Source organism: Nicotiana sylvestris, chromosome 5 (genome assembly GCF_000393655.2).
Source record: "Nicotiana sylvestris chromosome 5, ASM39365v2, whole genome shotgun sequence".
In the NCBI taxonomy this organism is placed as follows: domain Eukaryota; kingdom Viridiplantae; phylum Streptophyta; class Magnoliopsida; order Solanales; family Solanaceae; genus Nicotiana; species Nicotiana sylvestris.
In genome coordinates this window covers 23,680,840-23,694,195 of record NC_091061.1, presented here as the reverse complement: position 1 = coordinate 23,694,195, position 13,356 = coordinate 23,680,840, and the positions used below count along the sequence as shown (strand labels likewise).

Sequence of the window (13,356 nt, the reverse complement as noted above, 5' to 3'; positions counted from 1 at the left end):
TTTACCAAATCAATAGCAGGAGCGAGATCAAGCTTATATATGGCCTAAAGCCAAAGTCTCTCTCTCTCTCTCTCTCTCTCTCTCTCTCTCTCTCTCTCTCTCTATATATATATATATATATATATATATATATATATATATATATATATATATATATATATATATATATATATTTGAAGTTATTCTTCTAGCTTTTTGATATGCAAATTTGTTAATAATTTTTTATAATCGATTTCTTCCAATAATTTCTTTTGAATTGATATTATAGCCAACCCAATTAATTTTTCTTGAGACATTATTTATTTTAGCTAAGATTTATCAATTTTAATCTTTGAAAAACTTGTTATCATTGAGAAAAATGTTATAGGAACTAATAACACTATTCTATAAGCAATATAAATATTTGGAAAAGAATCAAGTCGTTTTATTTGAATGAATGTATAGTATCTTCTATTTGTACTATTTTTTCTTGGAAATTAATTTCAATTTACACGTTAGAAAATATTTCCATACTAGCTATTTTTATGTAAGCCAAATGATTACATTATTTACATATCTAGAAAATTTTCTTTTGTTTTATATGAAAAAGTCTACATTCGTACTAAAAACTCTAAATTTATTTTATTTAAATTATTATATACCAATTATTTCTAAAAAAAATGGGGCCCCCCAAATTTTGGGGGCCTAAAGAACACGCCTTATTAGAGGGGGATTTGCATCTATACCCAGTTTTTGGGTCACCTTTTAACTTATACTCGCTTTGCAAAAAAAATTGCAAGCATACCCACTTTTTGCGTAACTTCAAGCATACAGGCCTGAAGTAGCAAAAATTTATGTGTGAAGTTTGAATTTCAGAATTTTTTGCCTGAAGTTTGGCCCGACTTGCAAAGGCAATCACGCAAACTTCAGTTCACAATCAAAGGCAAACTTCAGTTCAATTGTTTATGTCTGAAGTTTGAACTTCATAATTTTTTGCCTGAAGTGTAGCCTTATCAAAGGATAACTTCAGATATTTTTGCCTGAAGTTTAGCGTGACTTACAAAGGCAATCACGCAAACTTCAGTTCATAAGCAAGGGCAAACTTCAGTTCAATGGTGTACTTCAGATATTTTTCTATGAACTTCAGTCATTTTGATATAAACTTCAGATATTTTAACATAAACTTCAGATGCTACTATTGGTTAACCTCTTCTTCCATGGCTTATTACACCATATGAAGGTTACGACATCTCAGATGCGATGTTGGATTTCAATGCATTGCATGAGACTGCAAGGTCAGTTGCGGTGAAAACTTTTGCGCTATTGAAGGGAGGTTGGAGAATCCTTAATAAGGTTTTGTAGAGACCTGATAAACAGAAACTCCCAAGTATCATTCCCGTGTATTGTTTGCTTCATAATATTATCATCAATTGTGGAGACCAATTACCTCCTGACGTTGCCTTATCTGGTCATCATGACCCAAGATATGAGGAAAAATGATAGTTTTATTCTTGCATATTTCCATAAACTAAGAGATACAGTTCAGCGTGAACTCTCAAGATCCTAAACTGGGGAACTCATCAGAATAGAAGAGGAGGAAGAAAGGAACGTATAGGTTAGGAGAAGAAGAGGAGGCATCTGAAGTTGTTAAAATTAGGGTATAAGTTAAATAATTTTAAAAATATGGGTATAGGTTAAATGGGAGCGATCAAATAGGGCACCCTGTGCAATTTTTACCTTATTAGACAAGGTATTAGAGCCGGCCCTGATCAATAGGTACAAGTCATTCGTCTTTTATGCATCTATCTATCACTTACTCAATTGATTAAGTAATATGTGTTTATAGGGGTTGTGAGAAGGCACGGGAGAAAATATGATATATTGATATTGTGTGTTCAATACAATACAAGAGGTCCTTATTTATAGCTATACTATACAAGGACATATTACTCTTATTTCAATGTGGGACAAGACTACATTATGTACATATCTAACACTCCCTCTCAAGCCGGTGCATACACATCATATGTACCGAGCTTGTTGCACATGTAACTAATACGAGAACCAGTAAGAGACTTAGTGAAAATATCTGTTGGTTGATCATTTGACTTTACAAACTTTGTAACAATATCTCCTGAAAGTATTTTTTTCTCTGACAAAGTGACAGTCGATCTCAATGTGTTTAGTCTTCTCGTGGAACACCGGATTTGACGTAATATGAAGAGCAGCTTGGTTATCACACACTAGTTCCATCTTGCTGATTTCTCCGAACTTTAACTCCTTGAGCAACTGCTTGACCCAAACTAACTCACACGTTGCCATAGCCATGGCCCAATATTCTACTTCGGCGCTAGATCGAGCAACTACATTTTGTTTTTGCTCTTCCACGAGACCAAATTACCTCCTATTAGAACACAATATCCAGATGTGGATCGTCTATCAGAAGGTGATCCTGCCTAATCAACATCTGTGTACCCAACAATCTGCTCATGGCCTCATTTCTCAAATAGTAATCCTTTGCCTAGAGCTGACTTTATATACCGAAGAATACGAACAATTGCAACCCAGTGACTATCACAGGGAGAATCTATAAACTAACTTACAACACTCACTGGAAAAGAAATGTCAGGTCTAGTCACTGTGAGGTAATTCAATTTTCCAACCAACCTCCTATATCTCGTAGGGTCTCTAAGAGGATCCCCTTGTCCAGGCAGAAGCTTAGCATTCGGATCCATAGGAGAGTCAATAGGTCTGCAACCCATTATTCCAGTCTCCTCAAGAATGTCTAAGGCATACTTCCGTTATGAAATAACAATACTTGAGCTAGACTGAGCGACCTCAATACCTAGAAAATACTTTAGTCTGCCCAGATCCTTAGTTTGGAAGTTCTGAAAGAGATATTGCTTCAGATTAGTAATACCATCATGATCGTTGCCAGTAATAACAATATAATCAATATAAACCACCAGATAAATACACAGATTCGGAGCAGAATGCTGATAAAACACAGAGTGATCAGCCTCACTACGAGTCATGCCGAACTCCTGAATAATTGTGCTGAACTTACCAAACTAGACTCGAGGGGATTGTTTCAAACCATATAGTGACCTGCGTAATCTGCATACACAACCACTAAACTCCCCCTGAGCAACAAAACTAGATGGTTGCTCCATATAAACTTCCTCGTCAAGATCACCGTGGAGAAAAGCATTCTTAATGTCTAACTGATAAAGATGCCAATGATGTACAACAACCATGGACAAAAAAATACGAACAAATGGTACTTTAGCCACGGGAGATAAAGTATCACTATAATCAAGCCCAAAAATCTGAGTATATCCTTTTGCAACAAGACGAGCCTTAAGCCGATCAACCTGGACATCCGGGCCGACTTTGACTGCATAAACCCAACGACAACCAACAGTAGACTTACCTGCAGGAAGAGGAACAAGCTCCCAAGTGCCACTCGCATGTAAAGCAGACATCTCGTCAATTATAGCCTGTCGCCATCCAGGATGAGATAGTGCCTCACCTGTAGACTTAGGAATAGAAACAGTGGACAAAGAAGATGTAAAAGCATAATGAGGTGACGACAGACGATGATAACTTAGACCATCATAGTGGGGATTAGGATTAAGTGTGGACTGTACACCTTTGCGGAGTGCAATTGGTTGACTAAGAGGAGACAAGTCTGCAATAGGTGCAGAATCTGATACAGGACGTGAATCACTTGGGCCTGATGCTGGATGTGGATGACGATGATAAGTCAAGAGTGGCGGAGCTGCAGAAGGTTGAACTAGATTATGTGGAGTAATTGAACCTATAGGTGGTGGAACTGGAGCTATAGATGGTAGAACGGGAGCTATGGTGGTGGAGCTGGAGATGTAGAGGAAGATGGATGGGAGATAGTGACTGAATCTCCAAAAGAAGAGACTGGTAGTACCTTAGAAATATTTAAGTGATTACCTGGACCTGTGAAGTATGATTGGGTTTCAAAGAAGGTAACATCAGCGGACATAAGTTACCATTGGAGGTCAGGAGAATAACATCGATACCCCTTTTGCGTTCTCGAGAAACCAAGAAATACGCACTTAAGAGCACAGGGAGCTAACTTATTTGTTCCTGGAGTAAGGTTATGGACAAAACAAGTGATTCCAAAGACACGGGATGGAAGGGAGAACAAAGGTAAGTGGGGAAACATAACAGAGAATGGAACTTGGCTCTGGATAGCTGAAGATGGCATACGATTAATAAGATAGCAAGATGTAAGAACTGCATCCCCCCAAAAATACAACGGAGCATGAGATTGTATGAGTAGGGTACGAGCAGTTTCAATAAGATATCTATTCTTTCTTTCAGCTACCCCATTTTGTTGAGATGTGTACGGACAAGATGTTTGATGAATAATCCCATGAGGTTTCATAAACTGCTAAAATGGGAAAGAAAAATACTCTCGGGCATTATCACTACGAAATGTGCGAATAGAAACCCCAAATAGATTTTGAATTTCAGCGTGAAAGGTCTGGAAAATAGAAAACAACTCAGATCGATTTTTTATCAAAAATATCCAGGTGCACCTATAATAGTCATCAATGAAACTAACAAAGTAGCGGAATCCTAAGGTAGAACTGACCTGTCTAGGACCCCAAACATCTGAGTGGACTAAAGTAAAATGTGACTTTGTTTGATTATCAATACGTCGAGGAAAATGAGAGCGAGTATGCTTACCGAGCTGACAAGACTCACACTCTAAAGCTGACAAGTGAGATAAACCAGGTACCATTTTTTGAAGTTTTGACAAATTAGGATGTCCCAACCGTTTATGTAATAAATCTGGTGAATCAGTAACAGGACAAGTTGTTGAAGGAAGACAAGATGTGAGTCCATGTGATTTAGCAAGGATAAGGTAATAAAGTCCATTTGATTCATGCCTTGTACCAATGATCCGTCCTGTACTGCGTTCCTGTATAAAAATATGGTCATCAAGAAATAAAACGACACATTTAAGTGATTTGGCTAGACGACTAATAGCTATGAGATTAAAAGGACTATTAAGGACATAAAGAACTGAATCTAAAGGTAAGGAAGGAATTGGACTTGCTTGATCTATTGCAGTTGCCATGGTTTGAGACTCATTGGACATTGTGACTCTTGGAAGAGATTGAGAATACGAAATAGTAGTGAAAAGAGATTTGTTACTAGAAATATGATCTGATGCACCTGAATCAATGACCCAAGACACAGAGGATGAAGATTGAGAGACACAAGTCACGCTATTACCTGTTTGAACAACAGAAGCTATCTCAGAAGATGTCTGCTTCCTGCTTTGTACTGAAGAAATTCAAAATAATCCACTAAAGAAACCATCCGACTATTCGAAGTATCGGTTCCCATGTCGCTATAATTAATAGTAGTAGGGTTAACTTGAAATAGTGAAAATTAGTAACTCCTTTGGGAAAACTGAAGAAATCGCTGAGAAAACACTGTTACAGCAGGAAAACAGAACACTGTTCTGCACCAGAAAACACTGTTCACTCCAGAAATACTGTAGCTCTCGGAATATTACTGTAGCAGCCGAAAAAAATTCAAAGTGGTCGGAATGAAATAAAATAGTAGGGGTAGGATCGGAATTACCAGACGACCCAACTGTTCTGAAGAAACTTTTTCAAAAAATGGCCGAAAGTCCACTTCTGAAATCACTGTTCACGCCGGAAAAATATAAAAGTGGTCGAAATTTGGTGTAACTTGGATGGGTAGGCTCGGAATTGCAAGGAGAACAATCTGTCCTGAAGAATTGTCGCCAAAAAATGGCCTCAAGGTGGCCCACGCGACGTCAGAACTTCGCCGGAAAATTTTCTTCCGACCGCTACACTACCGCCGGAGATTTTCACCGGGGTTTGGTCGCTGGACAATGACTACTCTTATGGTAGTGTCGGACTTTGTACAATACCATCCGAGACAAGCAGACGCAAAACAACTTTGAAAACTCACCGGAAAAAAAGGGTTCCGGTGACTGATTTCACTTCCCGGAATCGCTGGAATTTATGCACAGCGATAAATCTCTCACGATAGCTCTGATACCATGTGAGAAGGCACGGGAGAAAATATGATATATTGATATTGTGTGTTCAATACAATACAAGAGGTCCTTATTTATAGCTATATTATACAAGGACATACTACTCTTATTTCAATGTAGGACAAGACTACATTATGTACAAATATAACAGCGGTGTTCAAATCAAACCGAATACCATATCAAACTCAAAAGTCAAACCAAACTGATTAAAATTTTTTACTAGGTTTGGTTTGATTTTGTTTTGTATTGAGTAAAAAATCTGAATCAAACTGATATATATATATATATACTTTTAGAACTTAAAATAGAATCTTCTTTAGAAATATCTAAAAACTTTTGGGATTCTCTTATGGGATATAATATTTAATAGAATTATAAAATGCTTTATATTTAATTAGTTTAAATAATAGGTTATATCATCACTTTATTGTCAAGTGTTAATGAAATGCGTAAATCTCTTTGTTCTTCCATATTCATATGTCAAGATCTAATAAATTCTTATATCTTTTTCGAATTTGAAATGGTATTGTCTTAATTTAAAATTAAATAGAATATCATTATTTACATATCATATTAATTATTATGTTTAATTATTAAATTCGGTTAACCTTTAAAGCATACATCAACCAAATATTATTGATAGACGACTAAGAAAATAACTATCATGTGTTATTAAGAAAATTCTCCCATAAAAATATTTTAATGATCATATGTTTGTTAGTTATTTTAATTTCTACTAAATATATACTGTATTTACTTACCAAAAATTTACAAAGTAAGATCCAAATAATTTTCATGTAACAAAAAAAAATCAAATTTTTTTGAAAAACATAACAAAACCAAACCAACCCGATATAGTTGGTTTGATTTGGTTTTGAAAAAAAAAAACAACCGGCCCATGTAGCCCCTAGTGTACGTTTTAATTTTGTTTGCAACAAATTTTTGTAGTACGAAAAATAAACTAAAACAAAAATAATATGAAGAAAAAGAGATTTATTGATGAATATTTATGAGTACAATTCTATGTATCCTTTGATTCTCCTCTCTGAAATTCTCGGTGATTCGAGTGCTTGAGAAGTGTCTTTCTCGAATGTAAGATGATGCAGACCTTCTTGTGATGCATTTAATTGTGAAGAATGTCGAGCAATACTTTGTTTTTTAGGGTTGATCTCCGGGAAGAACTCCATTGAAGAACTTTGCAATTGATGATTGATATCTCTGTTTGCGGATGCCTTCTCCAAATGCGAAACGCTCTTCTCCAACTCTGAATGTCCAGTGAGCTATGTAACTCTTCTATTTATAGCGGTAGAGGATGGACAGTCCAACTACATATGAACTCTCTTGCTTGATTCTGATGGGCTCATGTGAGTCATCAAACTTATCACATAAGCTATGTGATGAGCTTATTTGTGATTGGCCAAAACATGTCATTTTAGACACTTGGCAACTCTTGATTGGTCACTGTTTTGGACTGGGATTGCCACATCATTTAACACGTGGCGTCATTTTATTGGCTTTGAGTTTGGCTGGATATGACATGTCACTTGATACATGGCATGAGTATGGGCCTTAAAATAAAATGGACCTTTGACTTGAAAATAATAAAATGGACCTTTGGCTTGAAAATAATAAAATGGACTAATTTAATTTATAAAGTCCAAACTAATTATTTAACTTAATTGAATTTAATCCAAATTTTATATGAATTACCCCCTTTATATGTTTGCAAATTTATAACTCGTTAAGTTAAATTGCTTGGTGTAGTTAAACACTAGTAAATATATAGTAGAGTAATAGCTGGAATTGAGCTAATTGATTGACATTATTCTTATTTTCTTTTAAAAATCCCTTTCTTTCTTCTCACTGCAATCAATTACAAAATGGCCAACACTCCTTCAATTCCCAACACTGATCCACCTGACTTACACTCCAAGAATATTGACGAACCAATCAACACTCACCAAAAACCTTCTTTCCTCCAAACCTTACTTCACAGTAATGATGCCTCAATTCTAACAATCACTGATTTGACATGTCAGAAGAAACACTAGCAACCGATAATCCAGATAACTTCATACCACTCTCCACAGAAGAAGAAAAAAAAAGACTCTACTCTCCTTGAAAATACTCCATAATAATTAAGGTTTTTGGCAGAAAAGTAGGGCATTTAACCCTCAAGCAAAAATTACAACAATTATGGAAACCAACCGAGTCTTTGGCCCTCATTAATTTAGGTAACGACTTCTTCCTCATCAAATACCAAAGAGAAGAAAATATGACAAAAGCTCTCCATGAGGGGCCATGGTTTGTGTTAGGCCATTTCCTATCAGTTAGAAGATGGGAATCTAAGTTTCTAACGTCAAACTCCAAACTTACCTATACGGCTATTTTGTCTAGGCTACCAGAACTACCCACTAAATTCTATGATACTCATATATTACACCAAGTTGGAAATAAACTGGGTAAGCTATTAAAATTGATACATACACGTCATCAACATCACAGGGAAGAAATGCTCGAATATGTATTGAGGTTCCTCTTGAACAACCACTCAAGTCCCATGTCTTTATAGGAAATCACCGCCAGCAAATCCTTTATGAAGGTCTTAATAAGTTAGGTGTCCTATGTGCTAGATTTGGCCATGCTACGCTACATTATCCCATGAAACTCACCACGCCACCAATGCCCATAACGTCGACCACCATTCCGTCTACTGATGAACAAGACACAAAAGATCTACAACAACTACATTCAGAATGGAAGAAGGTCACTTTTCCAAAAAAGCAACCTAAATCTACACTACGTCAACATGAAGTAACTCACAGCATTACAGTTCAAGCTTCAACCTCTACGCATCGTCCAACCGACCATGGCAAAGGTACGGAGTCCTTACTTCCTACTACAACTAAATTAATTAAGGTTAGACCTAATAATCTACCTGACAACAATTTAGTAAAAATAAAAAATAGCTTTGACTCATTAACTAACCCTAATGAAAAGGTAGCTCAAAAAATAAACTCTAACCTAGTAGACTCTACCATCCCAATAGTAGAAATAGTGGCCCAATTATAAATATGGATACTACGAACGGGTCGACCCAACCACCCCCCCCAGAAAATAACCATGATAATTGCCCTACTTCACTCCATCCTAGGGTGAATAGTAACTCTATTGCTACTCATCTACCTGATATTACTGCCACGTTAGATTCACCACTCCACACACCCAATCAGGAAATAACTACCATGCAATCAACAATTTCTACTCCAAGCCCACACCATACTACAATCAACCATCATGACCCCCCCCCCCCACATACACACACATAAATCTTCTTCAGTCCAATTCACCACAACACAAAGCCAATCAGCTCTCCAAGCACACAGCTCCTACACATTCCAGACCATGTGAGCAGCCCAATCCATACGAAACCTCCCTACTTACTCAAGCACCACCGCCTCAACCAACCAATCCCACCAATACTACTAATACCCATCAATCATTACCAACTTCACTTTCCCCACTAATTAATGCTAATCCCTCCACACATCAAATAACTTATAACCATGCACAGACGTTCCACTCCAACCTTTCCACTGAGAACCCAACATCAATAACCCTCCTTCATGCCACTCAGGCCTCTCAACATCCACTTCCTCAACCCAGAAACCATGCCACACAACACCCTCCCCCATCTACTTACCTAATAATCTACATATCACAAGCTCCCAATCCCTCAACCTCCGCAATCATGGTTGGAGATGGGACTCAAAAATCATGCACTGACGTTCTCCATGATTTTCAACAACCAAAAGATCATAGTACGTCTCCAAAATCATTAAGACTTAGCACAGATAGTCACAGAGGTCATGACAACGGCAATGACCTTTTACGGCCAGTACAACTAGACGACCATGCCAATGCAAACCACCAACTCATGGTGGAACCCCTTCCATCAATACAACCAACACTACAATCCTTATCCGGACCTCCCATTCTACCCACAGGCCCAGTCTCAAATACATTGGATGCACGAATATATCCACATACCACACACAATATCGTTGTCTCCAATGAGCCCCTTCGAGTCACTAACACCCACCACCTTAATGAGTCCCCAACCACCAACTCCAGAAGAACAAGAAATACTAACCCCTCAGAAAATAGCAGCAGTCATGGAAGAAATAAGAGAAACTCGAACGGAACTAGTATGGCTAAGAGCATGTATCTCCATCCTCAAGGAACAATATGAAAAAAAAATCATCTCAATTGTCCACCAGAAGTGATCAAGTATCTGATCAAACTGAGGCCTCCAGTGAACCCAAAAGCAGGAAAATTTGCAGTGGTAATTACACCCACTCTCAGGGGGACGTCCCAACAGACAACCCAGGAGAATCAAGCTCAAGTGGAGCAGACCACACCTCCACCACACCCACCTTAATGAACTAGATCCATGAATTTTGTAATATGGAATTGTAGGGGTGAATAGTCACCGAATTTTAGAAGGAACTTCCATTCCATACTCAATTATTACCAACCACCTTTAGTAGTACTTCTGGAAACCTACATAAAGGACCATCACCCTCTTAAGGAAGATTTTGCTTTTTCTAATCTCTCTCAAGCACCTGTTGAAGGCCAGGCAGAAGGCATTGTGGTACTTTGGAATGATCATGTAGTTCAAGTAACTGAAATTATTGTCACCAACCAAGAAATTCACTACATGATACAGGTATGTCCACATGGTACCCTCTTTTTATTTACGGCTATATGCAAGCAATATTCTATCATCACGAAAAAATTTATGGCAAAATCTAAGACACATAGCTAACACATACAAATGGCCATGGCTAGTGGGGGTGATTTCAATGACATTTTATATTCGCATGAAAAATTTGGAGGATGTTCGTTAAATAACACTAGAGCAGATTTAATGCTTTATTATTTTAACTACTGTAACCTAATAGACCTAGGATTTACGGGTAGTAAATATACTTGGACAAATAAACAACCTGGAGCGAGGGGTAATCTAATATTAGAAAGACTAGATTGTATAGTTGCAAATTATGCATGGCTAGAACTTAACCCAAAGCACATGTTCACCATTTGCCTAGAACTCATTCCGATCATTGCTCGTTATTTTTATCCCTCGACAACAACCTTTATATAAAAAATAATATTTTTAGATTCGAAATAATATGGCTTTCCCATCATGAATTTCCTAACTTAGTTCATCAAATATGGCACCATATCCCTCATATACTTCAAGAAATAAAATATTTTACATCTCTAGTCCAAACCTGGAACTATCAATTGTTTGAATATTTTTTCATTAAAAAAATAATATTCAAGCTAGGCTAGCAGGAATTCAGAAATCAGGCCACCATCCCACTAGCAATTTCCTTCAAAATCTAGAAAGGGATCCAATTGCCCAGTGTAATCATATACTCACTTTTGAAGAGGAGCTTTGGAAATTAAAATCTCGTATAAATTGGCTTAACCAAGGGGATGCAAATACGAGATTTTTTCACTTGTCTACCATAAAACGAAGGTGTCGTAATAGAATAACTGCTTTAAAAGATTCTACGGGTAACTGGATTACGGATATTGCATCACTACAACATCTAGCTATAACTTACTACCAAGATCTTTATACCACCTCTCACACAAATTCTTACAAAACTTATCCTACCAATAATTACCATGCTCTCTCACCAACTGAAGCTACTATGCTCTTACACCCACTGAATGATCAAGAAATTTTTCAATTAGTGCACTATGTCCAACCTCTTAAATCACCCGGGCCAGATGGACTTCATCCACTATTTTACCAAAAATTCTGGCATCAAATCCAACACTCCTTAATCCCCTTCTGTAAAACTATTTTCCAACAAGGTTATATCCATGTAGAGCTAAACACAACTTATGTTTGCTTGATCCCAAAAGTCAAGAGTCCCTCATCTATGACTCACTTTAGACCGGTTAGTTTATGTAACACTCTTTACAAAATCATCACAAAAATAATTGTTAATCGTATCAAACCTTTTCTACAAAAATTGATAAACCCTACTCAATCTGCTTTCCAAAAAAATAGAAGGGCAGCGGATAATGCCATCATTGTTCAAGAATTACTCACTCATTTTAGAAACTCCAAATCAAAGTGTCCCAACATGCTTCTAAAAGTAGACTCGAAAAAGCATTTGATAGAATGGAATGGAGCTTCATAAGAAGATCCTTAACATTCTTTAATGTTCCACCACAACTAATATTTCTCATTATGTCATGTGTGTCCACCACATCCACTTCTATACTTTTCAATGGATCACCAACAAATTTCTTCACCCCATCACGTGGTATTAGGCAAGGTGATCCACTCTCACCTTACCTCTTTATTTTATGTATGAAAATATTATCTAGACAAATAAACAATGTTGTTGACTACAACCTTTGGAAGCCTATTTCATTGAATGCTAATGGACCTCAAATTCGATGACATTATATTGGAATCCAAAATAATTACACCTAGTTATCGTAAAATTATAGACATACTAAACTAATTTACTGAACACTCAGGGCGAAAAATAAATTTTAAAAAATTAAAAATTTTCTTCTCCAAATATTGCTCCGTAATTGACAAAATTTTTGTCTTGTCATGTTTTAACATGATGGAAGGGACATCATTTGGTAAATATCTGGGGTTCGCTATCTTCAACTCTAAACCAACCAAAAGAGACTACCAATTCATCTTAGATAATTTTAAAAATAGGTTAGCGGGTTGAAAAACCAACCATCTTACAATGGACGGTCGTACTACTTTGATCAAAGCAACTCTAAATATCATTCCCAATCATAGTATGCAAATTATGTCCCTACCCACTCATATCATCATTAGACCAGAAAGCTATCAAAAAAAATTTTATGGAGCTCTACCTCGCAAAAAAAGAAGCTTTACCTCTTAAATTGGAAAACAATTACTTCCTCTAAGGAACACGGTGGATTGGGTATTCAAAAACATCGGCAAAAAAATGATGTCATACTAGTAAGTATGGCTTGGAGGTTGTTTCATCACCCCCACACACCTTGAGAATCCTTCTTAATTTCTAAATATATTACTATCACTAGAACAACACCTAGAAGGACCTCCACCCTATGAAAACATATGATGCATGGATGACAATATGCCAAATAGGATTAAAATGGCATGTCACGCAAGGTAGACATGTTAACTTTTGGAATGATAATTGGATCGCTCCAAACATGAATATTAGAAGTCTTATATATGGCCCTTTAAATATTAATGA

The 13,356-nt window shown here is 36.8% G+C and overlaps 1 protein-coding gene across 1 annotated transcript; it reads right to left on the bottom strand.

Moving 5' to 3' along the window:
- Window positions 1-3,050: 3,050 nt before the first annotated feature.
- LOC138868389 (uncharacterized) lies at window positions 3,051-9,753 on the bottom strand. The gene is made up of 6 exons (XM_070145940.1): window positions 9,635-9,753; window positions 8,731-8,803; window positions 5,404-5,491; window positions 4,613-5,310; window positions 4,431-4,501; window positions 3,051-3,855 (listed from the first exon to the last, which is right to left on the bottom strand). The coding sequence occupies exons 1-6, from the start codon at window positions 9,751-9,753 to the stop codon at window positions 3,051-3,053; spliced, it is 1,854 nt and encodes a 617-aa protein (XP_070002041.1).
- Window positions 9,754-13,356: the final 3,603 nt, after the last annotated feature.